We start from the raw sequence: 23,473 nt of genomic DNA, 5'->3' as shown, positions 1-23,473 counted from the left end.
TTACAAGGGGTACAGGGTGAACCCGCCCATCTGTGATGGGCAAAATAATGGCCCCCAGAGATGCCCAAGGCCTAAACCCCAGAACCAGTGAATATGTGACCTTCCATGGTAAAAGGAACTTCGCAGGTGTGACGTTGAGGTGGGGATTACCTCGACCCAGGACTGCCCTGGATTATCAAGGTGAGCCCCAAATACTCAGTGGGTGCTTAAAAGCAGAAGAGGGAGACAGAAGAGTCAGGGAAGGAGATGTGGGTATGGAAGCAGGGTCAGAGAGATGCTGGGGACTCTGCTCGTTCTGAGTGTGGAGCAAGGAGCCACGAGCCAAGGAGTGTGGGAGGCCTCTGGTGGTTGTGAAAGGCAAGAAACGAATTCTGCCCTCGAGCCTGTAGGAGGAGCCAACCTTGCTGACACCTGCTTTAAGCTCAGTGAGGCCCATGGGGGGCTTCTGACCTACAGACCTGGACACGAATACGCTTGCATGTGGCTGCGGTAGAGAGTCCGCCTGCAATGCGGAGACAGGGGTTCAACCCCGGGGTCGGGAAGATCCCCTGGAGAAGGGACAGGTTACCCACTTCAGTATTCTTGGGCTTCCCGTGTGGCTCAGCGTAAAGAATCCGCCTGCAATGCGGAGACAGGGGTTCAACCCCGGGGTCGGGAAGATCCCCTGCAGAAGGGACAGGCTACCCACTCCAGTATTCTTGGGCTTCCCGTGCGGCTCAGCGTAAAGAATCCGCCTGCAATGCGGCAGACATGGGTTCGACCCCTGGGTTAGGAAGATCCCCTGGAGAAGGGAAAGGCTGTCCACTCCAGTATTCTGGCCTGGAGAATTCCATGGGCTGTATAGTCCATGGGGTCACAAAGAGTTGGATACGACTGAGCGACTTTCATTTGTTTTGAACCAGTAAGTTTGTGGTAATTTGCAATAGTGGTAATGGGAAACTCAGACACTGTTCCACAAAAGAGGCTCAGAGCAGGCAGGCAACTTATGGAGGTGGCACCGCAAATTGGGGGCTCACGCCCCACATGCTTCCTGTTAACTGCTCTAGGGGCACAGTAGGAGGCAGGGAGGTCAGGATCAGGCTGCTGCCCTCGGAAGGGCCCACACCGGGCAGAGTGGATATGTATTGCGCCTTCCTTGGGAGCTCATTTACAGCACAGATGACCAAGACTTTGGACTCAGAGGGTCTGTGTGGGGCCCCGGGAATCTGCATCACAGCATCAAAATGATTTTGTCATTATTGTTCAGTTGCTCAGTCGTGTCCAACTCTGCGACCCAATGAGCTGAAGCAAACCAGGCTTCCCCGTTCTTCACTATCTCCTGGAGTTTGCTCAAACTCATGTCCATTGAGTCAGTGATGCCGTCCAATCATCTCATCCTCGGTCTGTCACCCCCTTCTCCTGCTTTCAGTCTTTCCCAGCGTTAGAGTCTTTTTTAATGAGTCAGCTCCACATCATGTGGCCAAAGTATTGGAGCTTTGGCTTCAGCATCAGTCCTTCCGATGAATATTCAGAGTTGATCTTCAGGATGGACTGGTTGGATCTCCTTGCAGTCAAAGGGACTCTCAAGAGTCTTCTCCAGCACCACGGCTTGAAAGTATCAGTTCTTCAGTGCTGAGCCTTCTTTATGGTGCAACTCTCACATCCATACATGAGTGCTGGAAAAACCACAGCTTTGACTATACAGACCTTTGTCTGCAAAATGATGTCTCTGCTTTTTAATATGCAGTCTAGGTTTGTCATAGCTTTTCTTCCAAGGAGCAAGCATATTTTCATTTCATGTCTGCAGTCACTGTCCACAGTGATTTAAAGCTCAAGAAAATAAAAATCTGTCACTGTTTCCATTTTTTCCCTCCATCTATTTGCCATGAGGTGATGGGACCAGATGCCATGATCTTAGTTTTCTGAATGTTGAGCTTTAAGCCAACTTTTTCACTCACCTCTTTCACTTTCATCAAGAGGCTCTTTAGCTCCTCTTCACTTTCTGCCATAAGGGTGGTGTCACCTGCATATCTGAGGTTATTGATATTTCTCCTGGCAATCTTGATTCCATCTTGAGCTTCATCCAGCCTGGCATTTCACATGATGTACTCTGCATATAATTAAATAAGCAACATGACAGTATACTGCCTTGACATACTCCTTTCCCAATTTGGAACCAGTCCATTGTTCCACGTCTGCTTCTAATTGTTGCTTCTTGACCTGCGTACAAATTCCTCAGGAGACAGGTAAAATGGTCTGGTATTTCCATCTCTTTAATAATTTTCCACCGTTTGTTGTAATCCACACAAGGGCTTTAGCAGTCAATGAAGCAGAAGTAGATTTTTTTTTTTTTCTGGAAACCTCTTGCTTTTTCTATGATCGAATGGATGTGGTCAAAACGGTTTCCTGACCTTCAATTGTTTAGAATCTACCAGCAGAATAAAAACACAGAAGGTGGTTTTAGGACAGCCAGATATCCTAAGTGTGATGCTGGCAACCCTGATTGTGTAAAAGTGTGTGTGAGCAATGTGGCAGTGGGATCCCCGGTTTCACACCCATCTGGTCAGCTGGGCCCTCCGGAGGCTGCCACAGAGGCAGTGACGTGTGGCTGCAGCTGCAGCGTCGCAGGCTCAGTCCAGGCAGAGGTAAAGGCTGGGCAGGGGCTGGACGAGAGTGGAAGCCAGGAGCATCACGGCCACTGCTGAGCCACCTGCTGGAGATGGAGCCAGCAGGCCTGGAGACTCCTCTACCAGGCAACCTCTTGTCCTCAGTCATCAGCTCAGCTGGAGTAACCGTTTGTGTCTTATTAATGGGACGCAGAAGCCTCTCAGCAGGTGTTTGTTGAAAAATGAGGCATTGCAGGGGAAGAGGGGACAGAGGTGGTCCTGGAAGTGGGGGCTCCGGGGAAGCATCTTGGCCCAGATGAGGAGTCCTGACATAGTTGTGCAGAAGGCTGCGTTTTGATTTTGCGCCGAGGTGGCAGTGAGTCCTTGGGGGGTGGGGCTTTTTGCCTCCAGCTCGCTGCTGGGCTGTCTCTAGACCAGGGGATTGGGTGTGCTCAGCCTGTGCTCAGCCGCAAGCCCCACATCCTCCCATTGCCACCATCCTGACGACCCTAGGGTCTCGGGTCCGATGGTCCGAGGCAGTCCCTGTACTCCTGTTAGCTCAGCCATGCACATTTGACCATTTGATGTCTCCTGCTGCTCCCCGAAGGAAGTTCTTTTCTATTCCGTTTTCTGAGAGTTGAAAAACGAAACAAAAATATGTTATTTATTGAAACAATTGTGTTGAGTCACCCTTGAATTTGGAAATAAACAACACAATCTTGGATTCAGCCAGGATCCATGAAAAAATAGCATAATCTTGATCTCTCTTTATCCAATTTTGGAATCAAGATTAATCCAGCCTAAACTGAGTTGGGTGGCTTTGAAAGGCTAGATAAGATAGTGTGTTTCTTTAAAATTTTAGTGAAACCTGATCTGTAAGATTGATTTTTCCTGGAGAGTATTTGGAGGCGGCAGGGGAACTCTGACTACCATTTCACGTCCTCTGACGGCCACTGATCCAGTCAGGTTGTTGGGAGGCCGTGCAGTGCACAGTGGCTAAGAGCATGGTGCTTGCACCCGCTGTTCTGGCCTCAGACCCCATTTCTGCATACTCTGGCTGTGGGAATGTAGGATTTCTTCCTGCCTCCATTTCCCAAACTTTAAGATGGAGATGATACCAACCTCATAGAACTGTTGAGAAGATTAAATAAGTTCATATGTATGATGTGCTTAGTATCATCATTCCTGAGACAATTTTAGTGCTTAATTTCTAAAGAAATTTTATCTACTTCTTGATGATCATCACATTTGTTAGAATACTATAGATTTAAAAAAATGTCTATCATAACTTGCCTTTTCGACTTTGTCTGTTACTTGCATATTCTTTATTTCTTGATCGTATTGCCCGAAGCTTGTCTAGCTTTTTAATCTTTCAGTTTTGCTGATTTTTTTTCTCTCATTTTTATTTTCTAGTTTCTTGTCCCTGCCTTCATTATTCCTCCTCTTCTCTGCCTTTGAGCCTGCTCTGTTGGTCTTCTGTCAATCTCTTGAAAACTGAACTCATTAAAAAAAAAAAACTGTCCTTTTTTGATAAGAGTATTTAAGGCTTAGCTGGATCAAATTTGGTATGTGGTGCAATTCTGAGGTCATGCACTTTTAGAAATATCATAATTTTCCTTATGATTTCCTCTTTCATCTAGATTGCTCTGTATATTGTTGTTTCCAGATGTGGGAGATCTTTTCAAATTTATTGCATTATCATAGAAAAACAGTTGTGTATTTTTAACTTCAGAATTTATTGATCATCCTCTGTGACCTGGTATATAGTCAGTTTCCTTAAATTCTATGTGTGATCAAAAGGAATTTGCCTATTGGGTATAATATTCTTTGTTATGAGTCCAAGTTAAGTAACTGGCATTTCAGTCTTTTACTGAAGAGGAAAGCATTTACTGAGAGGAAAGCATTCAGATTTCCACTACCTTTTAAATTTATTTATACCCTTGGTACTGTGAATCATTACACACACACACACACACACACACACACACACTGATTCTTTAGTAGGTTCTCTGAAGTCATGTGGGACACATTTACCCACGTGAATGATGCCTATTATAAACACTACTAACATATCCACACAATATTTATTTACATGTTTATGTATACTTCTAACAGTATACAAGTATACCATAATGTACACCTATCTTTGTCTGTAAAGTACATGCATAAACCTCATTATTCACGAGTTTACAAACATTAAAAAATGAGGCCGAATGTAAAAACAATCAGTGGAAAGAAATTAGTGACTATGTATGAGCATAAGTGTGTGTATATAGGAACATATCCATCTGTATAAGTGGATGTGCGTGCATGCATGTATAATAACTAACTGTATGTGTGGAGACAAAGAAGGCTCAGGCACATGTGGTAAAAAGTTACGCTTTGGGGAGCTGGGGTAGGGAAAGATATACAAGCACCTTTTGGGCTATTTTTGCAACTTTTCTGTCCGTTTGAAATTATTTCAAAATAAAAAGTTAAAAACTTCATGCAGTCAAAAAGACTGGATGGAATCAGCTTCCCTGGCCCCAGTTTTAACAATTTAAGTCTCAAAAAGAATGACTGGAAATACTCAAAGATAGAAATATGAATCGTCTTGTGATCCCATCTGAGGTGGCAGTGGAACCCAAGCCCCACTCCGAGCGCAGGTTGCTGAAGGGAAGGAGCCAGGTGTGGACCTTGCCTTCCCGCCGGAGCTGATGCCAGGAAGGCCTCCCCGACAATGGAGTGGTGGTGAAAGATACCAGTGGGATGACCGAATTGTGAAACTCCTGCTCGCGGCAAGGATGATCGCCTGAGGTTAATACCTGCACAAGGTATATGGTGGATGGGCCCCCTGCAGAAGCCCGCCCACGTGGACGACTTTCTAGTTAGGAAACAAAACATAACTGCGTGACAGAGGACCGGACTGGCACTATCTGAACCCAGAGGTCAATTTAGCATCACTGACAGTGGGTCAAAAAGATACTAAACATCTTCTGCTGGGAGTTCATATAAAGCAGCGAGTGGGTCCCAACGTTTCTGGCACCTGGGACAGGTTTTGTGGGAGACAGTTTTTCCACAGACCAGGGAGGGGGATGGTTTCGGAATGATTCAAGCACATTACATTTATTGCGCACTTTATCTCTATTATTATTACACTGCCCTAATGCAGTAATGAGAGCGATGGGAGGCGGCTGTAAACAGATGAAGCTCACTCACTTGCCTGCCACTCACCTCTGGTTCCCCAGTCAACGGTCTAGTTGGGGGGCCCTGACCCTTTATATATATATATATGACACAGTATCACTTACATTTCATTTAGATAAGCAAAGATGTCAGTGAGTCTACCAAATCTTTGGATATGCTTTCTAGATCCAAGGGCATGGTCTGTGCAACCCCGTGGAAGCAGCCACACAGAGCCAGGAGGTGCATTCACTGCAGGCTGACCTGCCTGACAAGGTAGGTTGGTGTCAGGGAGGGTTAGGACAATCGTAAGGACATGACAACCAGACCCCAGGAATGCAAGGTCTTCAACTGGACCCTGGCAGGACACACTAGTAGAGGACTCTGGGGACACTGGGGAAATCCCAAGGCCCTGGCTATTAAACCTGATGAAAGCTTACTGATATGGACAGCTGGGGGCTGTTAACTGAAAAATGAAGGTTATAAAAGGCAGGTATAGCATGACTGGGCTTCCAGGTGGCGCTAGCAGTAATGGCAGAAGACGTACGAGACTCAGGCTTGATCCCTTGGCGGGGAAGATCCCCTAGAGAAGGAAATGGCAACCTACTCTAGTGTTCTTGCCTGGAAAATCCCATGGACAGAGAAGCCTGGCAGGCTACAATCCATGGGTTCACAAAGAGTCAGACATGACTGACGTGACTTAACATGCACACACAGTATGACCTCATTTGGGCAAAAAGCAAACCAAAAAATCGTCTAGATATGTATGTGTCCACAGAAAATGATCTGCAAGTAGTTAAGTATAAAGAGGGGTCATCTCCAGATGGGGTAATATGGTATGTTCAGTTTCTCATTCTTGATTATGTTTTCATATGTGTGTGTATCTTTTTTATTAAGAAAAGGAAGTAGATGAGAGAAGAGAGAAGAAAAGGGAGAGAAAATGAAATTGCTTTTCGATTTCCCTTGTGGAGGGGAGCAACTCAAGGGTGATGCTGGGTTTAAGCCGCTTTTTCTTTTTCACGCAGGTGACAACGATGACAAATGATGGAGCAGAGGAGGGGCGGTGACGACACAGGATCGAGATGCTTGTAGCAGTGAAGTTCCTGAAAGGGGCAGGGGTCAGCCCTCATGGGCACAGGGACAGTCAAGGTGAGGAGGGTGTACGGGGAGAGGAGGCAGGCCTCCACTTGCTGCACTCTTCCCGTCACGTGTGGTGAGGCAGCTCTTTGAGAAAATGTGAGAACACACACACACGACCGAGGGTTCTGGTCAAACAGTTGTGTTTTAATAGCATCTTTAGAATGATAATTTGCTGCTTAAAACACCCGAGTCATCAACTTTACAACAGAGAGCTGGACAAACCTAACTATTGGTGAAATTCTATATTGCAGCTCTAGCTTAGATTAAAATCAAACAAAAACAAAGTCGCGTGACTGCCATTAGATGAAAAATGGCAAGGTATGCTCAAGGTGATAAACTTCTAAAGTCATGCCCAGCTTGAGCCAGGCTGTGCTGGATGGACACAATTCTCTAACAGCCACTGGAGGGCAGCTTGGCCTCTTGTGGAATCACAATTGTGTACTCCTTAAAACACATCACTTTATTCTCACGGAACAAGGCCAACACACGTTTCTGCCCTGCTCCCTGCCCACACACCGATCTGTGAATACTGAGACAGCACTTGGTCACACTTCTTAGTGGCCACAAGATATCAAAGGTGTAGAAATGAAGGCGAGGCTGGCACTTACTACCTGATCCTCCCAAGAGAAAATAAAAGCATAAACTCTGAAAACCGGTGCAATTGCTGAATTAATTTTTCTTGAAGCAAGCAGATCAGAGGCAGCTGCTGAAGTGTTTTCATTATTTCTGCACGGTGTCCATCAAGATGCTTCCTCCTGACCTTGTGGCAAGATAACATTCCGCAAGAGCTGAATGACAAGTCACTGGGCTGAGCACTCTAGTGAGGAGGCTGGCAAAGTGCTGGCCACGCGGCTCTGGGCACTGACTGCTAGGTCTGCCTCAAGGCTCGTTCCTGCCACTCAAGGCAGTCAGTCACCTTGTGGATAAATTTCCAGGAGGCCTGTTCATGCTCATAAAACTGATGGATGTCACAAGCTGGCGGACAGAATGCTTATGAGGCGTGACAGCATCAGGATTAACCGCAGCATCACAAAAGCCAGTCATTTTGCTAGACTACAGGCCCCTAGTGGAACACGGCTTGTAAAGCTCAGGCCACCTGAGACTGTGTTCATGAGTGTGGCCTCACTTGGAGGGTGCATGCTCAGGCTGTGCAGAAATATTCCATTCACATCTGCGTCCATAATTTTAGGGTGCCCCAAGGTGACGAGGCTCCGGGAGCTTTTTCATATGAAAAAGGGTTGTGAGAACTTTGAGTTTAAGCTAGAGAAGGGAAGACTTGGAGCGTATCTTTTCAACTAATATATTAAAGCCTGTCTCATAAAAATGGGTTGGACCCATTCTATTTCACCCAAAGGAAAGACCTTGGACCAATGGGTGGAAGTTGTGGGAACCAAGTTTTCTGTTCAGTTAGAGAAAGAACTTATTTTAAGATTTGTTTATTTCCTTTTGGCCCCGCAGGGTCTTCCTTGCTATACACCGGCTCATAGCAGGGGACCAGGGCTACTCCCCAGCTGTGGTGGACGGACTTCCTCTCACTGCAGGGGCTTTGCGTCGTGGAGCGCGGGCCCGAGGGGCACAGGCTTCAGTAGCTGTGGCTCGCAGGCTCCAGGGCGTGGGCTCAGCAGCTGTGGTGCACGGGCTCAGCTGCCCCGCGGCACGTGGGATCTTCCTGGATCAGGGGTCGAAACCATGTCCCCTTTACTGGCAGAATTCTTAACCACTGGACCACCAGGGAAATCCCAGGGAAGAACTTTATAACAGTCAAAACTAAAAAAAAAATTCAGTCGGAGGAGCATTCTCTTCATTAAAACCATCTGAGCAGAGGCTGGATAACTTCCTCAGTGCCTTGAATGGCAATGTGAACTAGAGAACCTCTTTGTTCATTCCTATTCTCGATAAATCTAAGCGCATAGACAAAATAGAGCCAAGACTGCACTTCAAAGCTCAGCACAGAACTACTTCTTTAAAATGAAGAGATGCACTTAATCATGTTTCTATGAATTCTGTATTATAAACCTACAGTTCCTATGTTGCAGCTAAGTCCCATGTGGAAGGAATGCTGGAAACAACCCATTTTACTGAATTGAGTCTCTATATGCTCTTTCGGACACAGAACAAGAATGCTGACTTATGCTGGGGCTGAGAGTAAAAATGTCCCTATCTACACCCAAGATCTGTCTGCAAAAGTGTCGGAACCATTTAGAACAGAGAAGATCAGGAGAACCCTCCTGCAGGCTCTGCTGCCCTCTAAGGCCATGAGGCATCTAGAAGCTGCTTCTACAAAGGAGCTCTTAACATGGTAACCACCAGGGTTCAGGATTCCTCAGAAAGTTTGGCAAAACCTTGTGCTCATGGCCTTTTTCTAAGCAGGGCAGGGGGCGGTCACAGTCTTCATTAGATTCTCAAGTGTGCTCATGACTGTAAGAACAGTAAGACCCGCATGAGTGGGACAGCATTCTGAAGGGCAGCCCTGTGGTGCCCTTCCCGACGTGGCTGCCGCCTCCTCAACCGTTGTGCAGGGGGTCAGAAAATTGATTCTGAATTTCCCTTCCAATGCTAAAGTCCCACAGCACACAAATGGCAGAGCAAACAGCCTTGTTCACAAGGACTCCCTGGGCCCTGAGGAAGCAGTGAGCGGCAGTGCCCAGTGGCTGCTGGGACAGGCATAGCCCTCTTAAGTCACGGTCACATTTGGCTTCCAAGAGATGTCACAGGCCACTCTGTTACTGCTGCCAACTTTCCTGATCAAAGACCAAAAATATCAAATAACTGCCTTACTGCCAAAGGTAAGCGTACACTTAAATACAAAATACAATCTTCAGGAAAGTATACAGTAAGTTATTTTGAAATACTGATTCTGGGAAAGATCGAAAGCAGAAGGAGAAGGGGACAGCAGAGAATGAGATGGTTGGATGGTATCACCGACTTGATAGACGTGAGTTTAAGCAAATTGTGGGAGATGGTGAAGGACAGGGAAGCCCGGAATGCTGCAGTCCATGGGGTCACAAAGAATTGGATGCAACTTAGTGACTGAACACCACCACACCTCCTCCCATTAAAAAAATCCCCCCAAAATCTGTATGTCCCATTTAAGTCAATAAATTTAAAGTATTTCAGTACTATCTACATTGAAAGTGGGAAGAGGGAGTAATAGAGAAATGGAGTCCAGATCATTATCAAGAGACATATTTTCCTATTCCATGTGACTATATAGTCACAAAGAGTCAGACATGACTGAAGGACTTTCACTTTCCTTTCCTAGAGATCTTTAAAATTAAGACTGATACTGACCCATCTGGAATGATTCTAGTCCTAGCAAGAAGACAGTGAGCCATTGTGCACCTTTCTATTCCTGTGGTTTCAAGTAGTAAACATCCTGCTGCTGCTGCTGCTGCTAAGTCACTTCAGTCGTGTCCGATTCTGTGCGACCCCAGAGATGGCAGCCCACCAGGCTCCCCCGTCCCTGGGATTCTCCAGGCAAGAACACTGGAGTGGGTTGCCATTTCCTTCTCCAATGCATGAAGGTGAAAAGTGAAAGTGAAGTCGCTCAGTCATGTCCGACTCTTAGCGACCCCATGGACTGCAGCCAACCAGGCTCCTCCATCCATGGGATTTTCCAGGCAAGAGTACTGGAGTGGAGTGCCATCGCCTTCTCCGAGTAAACATCCTAAAGTACCTCCAAACCAGAAGCAAAATGAAAGAGGCTAATCCATGCAGAAAACTACAAGCACACAGGCACCATTAAGGATTTTAAGTGACACAAGGAAAGACTGATTGGTGGAGTCTTCTGGCCACTCTTGTGAGAAAACAATTATTCCAAATATTCAGTCTTGCACTGCATGTTTTTGAAGATTTAGATTCAGGAAGTTGCAGAATATTTTCCGTAAGGGATCTAACAGAATCCCTTTTGCTTTTCAATTTAAAAACATCTATTAATAGTGAGATGACAACACTCCAATATCTGCTTGCGTTCATGTTAAATCTGTAATCAGAGATGGTGATGCAGAAATACACAGTCAAATGTCATTTAAAAACACACAAGAATTGGACATGTTATATACTTCTCTTTTAAAATGTATTTGTATTATTTTCACCAATCAAAACACATGTAATATATTTTATTATAAAACATTAGGCAATGTTACTTTTGAGATATGCAATCTGAAAGGTCACACCTGTGTTTACTACCAGTATGAAACACCAGAGGAGTTACATTAGAAATCAACCATATGAACTCATCGTATATCATTACCATGACTTGACACAGCATCAAACCCGGATTCAAACAGTCGGGCATTCAGTGTTTGGACTTTGGACTCTGGGTGTCAGTAAGGGGCCCTACCAAGCATTTTCTCCTTTCAGGACTGCAGCTCTGAGTTTCGTGGTGCACAGATAAGCACAGAGCCTTGATTCTGTCTCCTGTTTCCACAGGGGATCAACACTGAGCAGGATGTTTCTAGAATGCTCTCCTACTCTGACAGACTCTGTCTGCTCTCTGGAACCTGCACTTGAAATCAAGACCTGACAGGGGAGGCAGTCATTTCCTTTTTAACAAAAAACTAAGTCAACAAACAAAATGAACCTAGTCCAAATTCCAGGCTAATAATAAATCACCTGGTTTATAAAAATATGTGTCCAAAATAGTTACTTCCAGGGTTGTGTACAATATAAATTACAAAAATAAAATAGAAAAGATGAAAAATTGAGCACATTTTTCAGTTCTTTATCCAACACCAGAATTTATCCATGGAGAGCAGTGTGGAACCATCTGCATTGCACCAGGTCCCTGGCACGTCCCAGCTCAGGAGGGAGGGCCCTGAACTGGGGTGAGGTACTTCTATGGAGCTCTGCGGTCCGCAGCACCGTGGCCTGCCGGGGTGCACTCATCACTCGCTGATGGAAGGTGGTCTTGGCAGGAAACCCGTCCGCACCATCACGGACTTCATCCGTGAACACAGGAGGGATCAGTGAGCAGAAAGCCACTGTGTATGGCACCTAGCTCCATTTGTAAACGGCACCTGGCTGAGTGTACAATCACCTAGTGGGACTTCCATGTGCCCGCGCGGTCCTGTGCTGCATATACATAAGCTGAGGACAGACAATGTCTTCTTAAAACTCTCCCCTTTCCTTTTCTTTTCAAAGACAGATTTAGTAAAGTCTTTTTAAAGAATGTGTATTAGGTCACTTTAAGATGTTTATATATGTACAGCGATAACTTTCTTCACTATACCATCAGGCCTCTGAAGCCAAAATAATCCTCAGCTATGTAACAGGTGTTTCTGCCCCAATCCAAGTTAGGATTCCATCTTACAGCTGAACATGTCTAAACATCACAATAGAAAACTATTTATTACTTCAATATTAATTTTGTTCATCAAGGGTTCCAGTTTCCAGTGATAAGACCAATAAGATACAAATGGTGTAGAGAGAATCATATATTTTAGATAATATTTATAATAAACTTTCTTAATAAAGTTCCTCCTCAGAACACATTCCATAGAATGTGACAATGTTGACTCAATAGCTTCCAAAATAACTGAACGAAAGATATGAATCTGCATAGAATAAGCTCCAGGGGACAGCATTACGAGCACAGGCAGCCATACGTGACCGTCACAACTCCATTTCTGCGATGACACTTCAATACTCAGTATGCTACTGAATCCTGAATAATTTCCATATTAGTCTGAAAGTATCAATTTCAGGTGAGCAGCTTAAAATCAGGAAATATTGACTAGTTAATAATTGCCCTTTAGGACAGTTCTTCCCTATCCCTCAGAAGGTCTTCCCTTAGGAACAGGAAATGCCTCCACAAAGTGGAAAACCACCACAAACAGCCATTCTGAACCAGCTTGCTTCCTAAAACAGACCAAAGCGGGTTTCGGTGGTTTCTTTCTTAAAAGAACGAAAGTTGAGGAATAATGCTGTGTTGGAAGAGGGAAACTCTGCCTTGTGAAATCATGTATCTTACCCTAGAGGAGGTAAGAAAGGACCCAGTCCAGGCACAAGCGAAACAAGCACGCAGCAAGTGACTGCCATCATCTTTAGTGATCACTTCGTAAAACTCTACTCTAACAGCAGGTGGTGGGGTCAAGAATCTATTTGCCATCATATGATTGACATGGGTGTTCGGTGGCTAATCAAGAAGATGAAGTTCTAGGTAGCACTTCAAATTAGTAAGTCCAGAAGACCAAGAAAAAAGAGATGGGGTAGAGAGGACTTTAAACGTATATATGTTTTAAGCAGCATAAAACAAAACTTAAAATGCTATCGTGCAGTGAAACTGAATGTACAGTCATCCAGACTAACACAGTTTAGAGAAAACAAAGTATCCTGGTCTTAGCAGTGATGATTCTCAGCCTAAAACATGACAAATTAAAGAAAAGCTACATTTTTTTCATGATATAGATTTAATTATATTCCTTCTGAAATATGAAAGAAGGTTAATTCATACCCTAAAAGAAGGTAAGATACAATATGATGGTGGCCAATTAATACACATAAATCTATTTTTTTTTTCTGGACAAACACAAAATTATTTAAGAGGATTAAGAGACAACTCTAGAAGCAGCACTACCTTGAAGATTATTTGGCTTTATAAATACTGATTTCCAAAGTGCTAGAGGGCAAATCCAAGCAAGCATTTGTGTCATGCATATAAATCCCAACAGTTACTGAGGATGAGAAATGATCACTATTACCGCACAACTTAAAAAAAAAAATTCATATATTCTAATTGCTCACCTGAAATGACCTTGAACAAAATTTCTAAATGTGTGGTTTGTATTTTTTTTTCTTTAGACATAATCTGCTTCATTTTATAATCTAAGCAAGGCAAGCCTAGTACAACTGAGTAGGGGCAAGGCATCGTGTTTCTTACATGCAGAACATGGAGTTTTTCTATTTGGTTCCATCAACTCCCAAGTATTTCACGCCCATGGAAGTGAGAGTTCCTTCACTGATGACAAGCTTGCTATTTCTAACTTATCATCGACAGCCTTCCAGGGGTCCTGTCGAGGCGTCCAGACTGCTGTCTGTGTCTGAGGCCAGCGTCTGCTCCGTGGACATGGATGAAATGTCGTTGATGGACGACGACTGAGAAGGAGTGGCGTTGCTGCTCACTGCTGCATCTGTGCTAAGAAAACCAAATATAATAAAATCTGAGGCGCGACACTGCTGCAGACCCAGGCAGCGAGGCTTCAGGCCACTTCTCAGCTCTGTCTTCCTGCAGTTTCCTTTACTAGTGGCACAGACAAGAAGTTAGCTGACTGCACTTTGAACTTTTGGTGGAGTCTTTCTTTAGGCTCAAAATCCCAAATATTCCTCTGTCTTTCACTGCAATATTCTCTTTCTTCCTGGTGGCTAAACATCACACACATGTACAATCATGTTAACTACCTTAAAAATACCTCCTGGCTTTAAAAAGCTATTAAAAGAAAACTGTTGAAGTTATCCTAAAATTATCAGTATCACAAAAGGCTCAAGTCCAAGTAGGATTCAAGTGTCATCAGACATTTCAATTATAATCATAAACACTTAATCCAAGGGGAAAAACATCAACCTTTGAAGAATTCTTTTGCAATAAAGAATACCTTCTAAAAGAAGGAACGATACAAACAAGAAAAAAATTGGAACAAAATTTAATGGACTCTTGTTCATTTTATTTTTGCCTTCTAAATCCCCAAAACTGACATTTTAAGGCAAATGAAACTAATCTGTTTCCCACCATCTATATTTTAGCCTGAACAAAAACAAAACATCCAGGGGCTCAGAGGTCAGTCTTAAATTTGTGATTAGTTGACTATAAGCATCCGAATTTTTCTTGAAGTTATACGATCTCCAGACACGTGACACGTGTCATGCTGAATATAAAATTCAAGAATAAGAAACAGCCCCACATGTATTTACATGTGTGTGTAGTGAGCATGTGCTTTCCAGTGGGAGTGGAGTGAATACAAGTGTGAAATGAATGTGAGTGAAGATAGTTTTGTTTTAGGTAGAACGTTATAGATGGTGTCATAAGTTAACACCATATATACTACTACTACTACTAAGTCACTTCAGTCGTGTCCGACGCTGTGCGACCCCATAGGTGGCAGCCCACCAGGCTCCCCCGTCCCTGGGATTCCCCAGGCAAGAACGCTGGAGTGGGTTGCCATTTCCTTCTCCAATGCATGAAAGTGAAAAGGGAAAGTGAAGTTGCTCAGTCGTGTCCGACCTCAGCGACCCCATGGACTGCAGCCCACCAGGCTCCTCCGTCCATGGGATTTTCCAGGCAAGAGTACTGGAGTGGGGTGCCACTGCCTTCTCCATGACCATATATATTATGCCTCTAATAGGCATACAGCTTCCTAATTATTAGTCAGACTTCTACCACTAAGAAGATCAACCAGAAAGATGGGAGAATTATATGAACAATTTTCTCAAAAGAAAACCAAATTCTACTTTATCTAGACTTATATTAATTTTCTTTTGTAATTGGTTGGGGGCAATATAAAGAAGGTCATGCACGCTGAAAAACTTTAAATCCGATTCCCCTATCTATAAATGAAATGACAGTAGCTGTTACAAGGATGAACCAAGAATGTTCACAAGACAGTTAGTTCGCTGCCTGTCATCAATAAAATGTTAGCTGCCACAACCAGAGCAGACCAAAAAGAGAAGAGTATTTCACACAAGGAGTTCTCAAATCCAATGCTGGTCAAGGCGGCACTTAAAACACGCTGCTGCCATTTGCAAAAAATGAATAGAAAAAGAAAAGTATTATGTAATCAAACTATTAAAGCAATCACTAACCTGAAGGTTGATCTTTTACAACACCATTCTTGCTTCTTTCTTCCCAATCCATTACTTCTTTGTAAATTAGCTCTTCAAATAGAAATGCAAGTTAGAATGCTTCATCAGCTTCTCTGCGTCTCTAAACCCTGCTTCCAAATAAACTGGAACCAACCCAAGGACACTGTGATGTGCTATTTTTAACCGGGATAGGCAGACAAGCAATAGTTTACCTAGACCAAAATATAATTTGATTCCTTGTATCTTTTCAAACCAATTATATCTTTTCAACCAACCAATTATGAAGGCCATAAAAGCAGGGGAGCTCTGGATCCACCAGTGGGTTTCACAGAGTTGAGGGTAGGCAGAGAGTGAGAGAGAGACATGGGGAGTGGGGAGGAGGAGGAGGAGAAGTACCAGCAAAGCAACTCTAACAGAACAGTTTAACTACTGGATATTCTCACATCTTTTTGCAGGTTTTCCTCCACCACTGTGGTTCTTCAAATGTAAACTCCTCCAGATTGGCCAGAAATTGGTCTAGTTACCTACATTTTCTCTTGGTTTCACTCTCAGTATTCCTCAATTTTCATTTGTCAGAAGAACTACCTATTAAGTACGATACTAGCAGCATCCTAAAGTATGGCATTCGTGAAATAAAACCAGCACAGTGCAGGCACAGAGCGAGGCTGCGGCTGTGTGCACTGCAGGCCGTTGGTTCCCTGAAGCCCACGGAGCGGCTCTCGGGCAGGACACGCTGCCATGTTTGACTTGCGCTGACCACAGTTCTCAACTATTACTGATTCTGCTTTTTAATGAAATATTTTTAGTTTGACCTCTTTATTACTGGTTTAGTTTCTCGTGGGTTGTCTGGTTAGAGTGGTAATAATAACTATCTGCATATTTTTGATCTGCAATTTCCCCCAAACTCTTATTCTAAAACGCGTATGTAACTACAAGGCTTACCAGTACAGCAGACGTTCCCATGACCCCAGTGGGGTCTCTCACACCTGCTTTACAGGGGCCTGTGAACTGGGGTTACTCAATACTTTGCAACATGTTATCCAGTCAAGTGTAATACACTTACTGAATTTAGTTTACAAATCAAGATTCGATACGGTGACGTGTGTGAAGAGCCTTTGTTTTTGTCTTCTGAAGCAAATATGCAATTCATACATGTTCCTCTCTAATCTTGTTATCTTCAAATTCTTTATCTACTGGGAAGCGGGAAGAGAGAGGATAAGGGCTGAAGGGTCTCCACCCCTCCCTTAGAAAGGCTCCTGTCAAAAAGTGTTAAGTTGCCCCATTTCAAGAAGTGTGTAACAATCAAAATAAATTCCATCTTTACCTTTCCATTCTTCAATTGCATGTTCTCTCTCTTCCAACTGGGCATCATAAATTTGAGGTGGTGGCTAAAAATTAAAATTTACAGGTAAAGTTAATAGTTGAAAAAATAATGAGGCATGAAGAAAATAAACCACTTGTAAGACTTCTAAAATACTTATAAAAATAATAAAATATTTATAATATTGATGTAATTTCATTCAATATGTGGCTTAAAGATTTCTAAGTATGATATTTACATTGGTTTCAAAATCAAAATAATTACGGAATAATTAACCAAAAAATAGACCTATTATATTCCTGCTAATAATTACACTCTAAGGACATCTGCCCAAATGTAATTATAAAATTAGCAATCACAGGCTGCCTCCTAGAGATCCATTCTGGACAAGGTACTATGCTAGGAAATACAGAAGCTGCAAAATATATCTCAAGTTTTTATTTCTTCCTGTTAGAACTCCCAAATTCAGTCCCCAAATCCTAAGCGGATTGCTTCAAAAATTTACTTAAAATCACGTTTATAAACCAAATTCTTTTCCTATAAAACAATGAATAAAATGGTGGTTAAATGCACAGGACAAAACCTAATAATGAGCATGTGAACGTGAACGTGAAAGTCACTCAGTCGTGTCTGACTCTTTGTGACCCCGTGGACTGTAATAGTCCCTGGGATTCTCCAGGCCAGAATACTGGAGTGGGTAGCCTTTCCCTTCTCCAGGGGATCTTCCCAACCCAGGGATCGAACCCAGGACTCCTGAATTGCAGGTGGATTCTTTACCAGCTGAGCTATGAGGGAAGCCCAATAACGAGCATGCCACCATGTAGTCATTTTACTGCCAACTAGAGACCATCCATACCAGGGGTGCTACGGGCAAATGCACGCGAGCACCACACTCAGCAGTGGAACTCCTCTAACAGGTACCCCTGGGGAAGGACGTCCAGACCTGTGATTTTCAGCAAGTTTCTTAGCCTGACAGAATACCTGAACAAGATAATAAAAGCAAAACCCAGGCACGGTACCAGGTACACAAATGGATGGCTAAAAAAGGTGATATTATGATCACATATCAGCATCGACATAAATGAAGACAATTATATCACCGCAGCACAAGCATGTTCACCCTGAGGTACTCGGAGCTCAGCCCCAGTAAGGAGTCCTAAAAGGGGTTTGACCCCGGCTAAATGGCACCCCACTCCAGTACTCTTGCCTGGAGAATCCCATGGGTGGAGGAGCCTGGTTGGCTGCAGTCCATGGGGTCGCGAAGAGTCGGACACGACTGAGCAACTTCACTTTCACTTTTCACTTTCAGGCACTGGAGAAGGAAATGGCAACCCACTCCAGTGTTCTTGCCTGGAGAATCCCAGGGACGGGGCTGCCGTCTCTGGGGTCGCACAGAATCGGACACGACTGAAGCGACTTAGCAGCAGCATATGGCCTCAAAGTAATCAGGAGTACTTTTAACCTTAAATCTCTGTGTAGCCATTTCAGACTGACAGAAGATCCAGGGAAATGTATGCCCTGCCTTTACACACAAGTCTTTTCAAAATAGATGCTTACCGCTTCTGCTTCAGCAGGGTCATACCAGACAGTGATATAAGGGTGACGCAAAGCTTCATCTACAGAGATTCGCTTGTCGGGATCTATCACTAACATTTTTGATAATAAGTCTCTGGCTTGACTTGCTAGGGTAAAAACAAATATTAGATTAATAAAGTAACAATTTTATCCTGAGAATTACACAATAAAGAACTAACTGTGACAGCTCAGACAGAACAAAGATATACTAACTCTGAGAAACTGGTGATAAATTCAGGATTATTAGTCTCTTTCTTTAAGAGTAAATCAAGCAGCCATTTCCTAGAAACCAGGCTTTCCAAGGTGCTTTTGCCCTGAGTCTGGGAGGGGAGAAGGACAGGGCAGAAGGCTGACAAGCCATGGACAGGGAGGGTACTGGAGCTAAGCCGAGGGTGGCACTGCCGAGAGTGCAGGCATGAAGCACGGGCAGGCCTTTTCTCTTGATGCCACATCAAAGTGAAACCGAGCAGACTAAGCCACACAACAACTTCATATGCGCATCGTATACAGCAGCTCACAGATATCTCTGCTTCGCCTGTGCTGTGCGTAGTCTCCCAGTCGTGTTCGACTCTTTGCAACCCCATGGACCCTAGCCCACCAGGCTCCTCTGTCCTTGGGATTTTCAGGCAAGAACACTGGAGTGGGTAGCCATTCCCTTCTCCAGATGATCTTTCTAATCCAGTGATCGAGCCCAGGTATCTTGCACCAGGGAAGCCCTCTGCTTTGCCTACCTGTATACAATGTACACTTAAAAAAAAATCTAGAGATTAGTAGCTAGGAAAAAACTCAACAAATTCAATAACTTGGTTAAATACAAGGCTCACCTAGGTTTTAGCAACTAAAATTCACAGGTGGGACCTCCCTGGTGCTCTAGTTGCTGAGACACTGCACTTCTGGTGCAGGGGGCCACGTTCAACCCCTGGTCAGGGAACTAGACCTCACATGCTCCACTTGAGAGCTTGCACGCGCAACCCAAGACCCCACACGCCACAGCAAAGACCCAGGACAGCCAAATGAATACCAAAACCAAATAAAGTTCACGTGTGCAGGCAAAGGAGAGATGGAACTCTTCTGAATGAGGCACAGTTTGTCTTGATGCAGAGAAAACCAAATCTATTCTTTTCCTTTAAACACATTAAAATGTGATGGGCACAGGATCAGGGGAAAAGGCCTTTAAAAATTTCTGACTCTTCAAATGGGCGACAATCTTTATTCAAGTATTCTTTATACCTGGTAACAGTTTGAATTCCATTTGCTGTAACTAATATAAGAATCTTTCAGACTATGTAAATATTTTGACCAGAGGCTTCAGTTTTGTCCCCTTTATTGAGGACAAAACTTCTAGGTCTTTAGGCTTTCTTTCTGAAATGGCTTCATTCTTGCCTATAAATGACTTTGACGGTTTTCAACTATTTCATCTTTCAGTTTTCACAGAGTTTAGAATGCAAACATAAACAGGGCTTCACCAGATTATGAAAACAAGTATAAGAAAAAAGGATATCTTACTTTTAATTTTGTCTCGTTCAGATTCTGATGGGAATATCCAATCTGGAAAGAGTTCTTCAAATTTGATTCCAGGATACTTTGGTCGGTTTTCTACATAATTCCTCACAGTTGGCTGAAGTTTCTTCATGAAATCTGCAGATGGTGTTCCTAGCTGCTCAATAACTTTATTCCACTGATCAATATCTAAGGAGTTTCTTGAGGAAAATACAACTGAAATGCCTTATATTCATATTATATAAAGTTGCATCATTCAAAGAGACACTTAAATTATACTTATCAATGAATAATTAATCAGGACAGCTCCCTGGGTCAGCAGAAGCATTCTGAAATAATATTCAAATAAGGTTTGGGTTCCTAGTTAAGAGTATTTAAAAAAACAAACAAACAAACTCTGCACCATATAAACTCTGGTCACAGTTTATTAAATCAACACAATGAAGTCTTTATGGCTTCCTACTCTAGATCAAAATGAAGTTATCTTGAAGCTGAAGAATGCCTATGACTGAAAGGCTTAAACATGAAAGTAGGTAATAATTATGTAGGCAAATTGAAATCAGTTCTCACAATAACGGGCTTCCCTGATAGCTCAGTTGGTAAAGAATCCGCCTGCAGTGCAGGAGACCCTGGTTCGATTCCTGGGTCAGGATGATCCGCTGGAGAAGGGATAGGCTACCCACTTCAGTATTCTTGGGCTTCCTGTATGGCTCAGCTGGTAAAGAATCTGCCTGCAATGCGGGAGACCTGGGTTCAATCCCTGGGTTGGGAAGATTCTCTGGAGAAGGGAAAGGCTACCCACTCCAGTATTCTGGCCTGGAGAATTCCAGGGACTATACAGTCCATGGGTTCGCAAAGAGTTGGACACGACTGAGTGACTTTCACGTTCACGCTCACATGCTCATTATTAGTGACTTTCACACCTCCACTTCTCGTAGTAAAGCTATGTTAGATATAAAGCTCCCTGAAATAAGGAGAGCTACCTGACTGCTCAATTTACGGCTGGGAACCACCTTGTAGGCTTGGCAGGATGGGGTGCACGAGAGAGGGGGTGGGAGCCGGGGCTCTGGACTTTCTGAGCCCTCATCATGTTATCTCCCACTGTAGCTGGGCTTACATTGAGCAGCGACAGCTTCGAGAGGTCATTCAGTTTTACTTGGTACTGACTCTGGCTATCATTGCAATATAAATGAGTGTGTTTTATTTCCTTTCAAAGTACATGACCTAGGTTTCAGACTCCATTGTGTATTAGTTACTCACTGGGTGTCAGGAAGTCAATCTCCCTTGGGTCTCATCTTCCTATTTGTAAAATGGAGACAAGGCCAGCTTTGTCTCTTTTTCTGGGAGCTTGAGATAACCGGCAAGATGAATGTGGAAAGTGATTCTAAAACCATAAACATTATATAAGAGAACACAAACCAGAGGAATCAAATAAACAAACAGGATCTTAAAGTTATTAATTGAGGTATGTCTTAGAAAAATAAAATGACATTACTGTGAAAGAACCTAGGGAACTAACATACGTTCTTCAAAGAACAAAGGAGGAGGCCCTCTTGTGCCCTGTGATGCCTTTCTTCCTACTGGTACACCACCACCATTTTGCTCTCCACTGGAGCTTTCCATCACCAATCAAACATAATTTTTTCCCCTCTCATCTTAAAACAACAGTCACTTTCCTGTGAACAGTCGCTTTCCTGTGAACTTCCGTAGCTTAGCTTCTGTTCCCGTTTGCAGCAATACAGAGTCGTTTCTATCTTTAATTCCCGACCTGTCATACTCTCTTAACCATTCTTTTCACCCATCATTTCATGAAAACTGTGCCCATCACAGCTGCAGATGGCTGCCCCTCAGCTCTCAGTCCTCACCTTTGTGACAGTGTCCATGTGCCCCCCTCAGTAATCTGCTTCTGGGCCTCCAGGGCCCTGCTTTCTGAGGGGTACCTGGCAGAAGCTTTCTCTTTCTTATAAGCCATGAGGACTTCTTTTCTACCTTTGCTTATGAACCTAAAACAAATCTCTGACAACTGCAGTCTGGTTTCCAGAATCTTTTTCTATCTAATGTTTGAAAAAAGAGCAAAATTGTCTTTGGAAAATGATGCTAATCTCTGTGTGTGTTCTAAGGATGACATTAGGTGACCTTATACATAAAATTATTATTACTGATACTGTAAGATGTTAATATGTAAACTAAGAATTTTAAAATTATTTAATAAAGCACCAAAAAGTACCCACACTTTTCATATCTGTACTATCTGAAGAACACAGTTAATTAGTTAAAGAAAAGAAAGACACAAAATAAATTAAAAATTGAGACAAAGTGAATGTTAAGTAGACACTTCCAATCATGTATTGTTAGGGAATTCCCTGACTCGGTACTTTCACTGCTGAGGGCGTGGTTTCAATCCCTGATTGGGGAACCAAAATCCTACAAGCCCAGTAGCTTGGCATAATAAATAAATGTATCTTTGGAATACATCAACTTATCCTTTTCATATTGAATTTACTTGCAAATTAAATATCTCCTATTTACAGTTTGAAACAACTGAATCTAAGGTAAGGCTATGAAAAATTGCTAGAAAATGTATTAGAACAAAATAAAATGCTATGTTTAACTTCACATATAATCTATGATGTGAAAACTATTAAGGAAGGTAAATAAAATGATAGGGATAAAATTTTTTCATTTCAAGTTTGTGTTGTAAAAATTTATATTACAAGAAAATCACCCTCATAAAATCATAAAAATGAAAATTAATAAAATATATATAAAACATTGACTATACAACTTAATTTCTCTTAAAGATAACCATCAATCTGCCAGCAGAGACTACTTTAAGCTTTCATAACAAAAAAATAAAATCAAAAGACTAATGAAAATTTTAGGTGGTGAGAACACAAATGAAAAAGGGTATATGTGAAGAACCAAGTTAGAGTAAAAAATACTGAAGATGGAAGAACATGAGGAATATGAGAAAAGAAAGCTACTGAAACTATTATATATCTATTCTTCCTTATGCTACATATCATTAATATGATTTGCTGACCACAGTATAAGTTAACCTTTGGCATTTTATATTTATTTAGACTTCCCCACTGGGGAAGTCACAAAATAATCATCTAAGTGGACCTTCTAAAATTTTCTACAAAATGTCAGAAGAGTAACAAACAAAAAAATTTAGCAAATATTCTTCCTCACAAACTTTTCACTTTAATCTTTTCCCTGTAGGTCTTATGTAGCATCCTTCAGTTCTTACTTTGGAGGAAAATATTCTATTGCATCCTGGTAACTGATGAAATAGTATATTAAGCAAATTACATAAGAATATTGGCCTATTAAATTTAGACAACTCCCTAAATAGTTAAATTAACTAAATAGTACTTTCATTTAAACACCA

At 42.8% G+C, this 23,473-nt stretch overlaps 1 protein-coding gene across 10 annotated transcripts in view; it reads right to left on the bottom strand.

Moving 5' to 3' along the window:
• Nucleotides 1-10,943: 10,943 nt before the first annotated feature.
• MAPK9 (mitogen-activated protein kinase 9) overlaps nucleotides 10,944-23,473 on the bottom strand; it is a 69,951-nt gene continuing 57,421 nt past the window's right edge. For 6 of the 10 annotated variants that reach the window (XM_060415341.1, XM_060415340.1, XM_027969269.2 and 3 more), the window contains 5 exons: nucleotides 20,086-20,268; nucleotides 18,562-18,686; nucleotides 17,008-17,071; nucleotides 15,684-15,755; nucleotides 10,944-14,017 (listed from right to left, as the gene is read on the bottom strand). In XM_060415341.1, the coding sequence (XP_060271324.1) occupies nucleotides 13,875-14,017; nucleotides 15,684-15,755; nucleotides 17,008-17,071; nucleotides 18,562-18,686; nucleotides 20,086-20,268 (587 nt within the window). In that variant the 3' untranslated portion in view covers nucleotides 10,944-13,874. Of the gene's footprint in view, nucleotides 14,023-15,683; nucleotides 15,756-17,007; nucleotides 17,072-18,561; nucleotides 18,687-20,085; nucleotides 20,269-20,486; nucleotides 23,366-23,473 lie in introns of those variants that run through there. The other 4 variants (XM_060415342.1, XM_027969271.2, XM_027969270.2 and 1 more) reach the window with 2 other exon arrangements.

Source organism: Ovis aries, chromosome 5, assembly GCF_016772045.2.
Source record: "Ovis aries strain OAR_USU_Benz2616 breed Rambouillet chromosome 5, ARS-UI_Ramb_v3.0, whole genome shotgun sequence".
NCBI lineage: Eukaryota > Metazoa > Chordata > Mammalia > Artiodactyla > Bovidae > Ovis > Ovis aries.
Note: the sequence above shows the minus strand (reverse complement) of the source record. Positions and strands in the feature narration are given on the sequence as shown.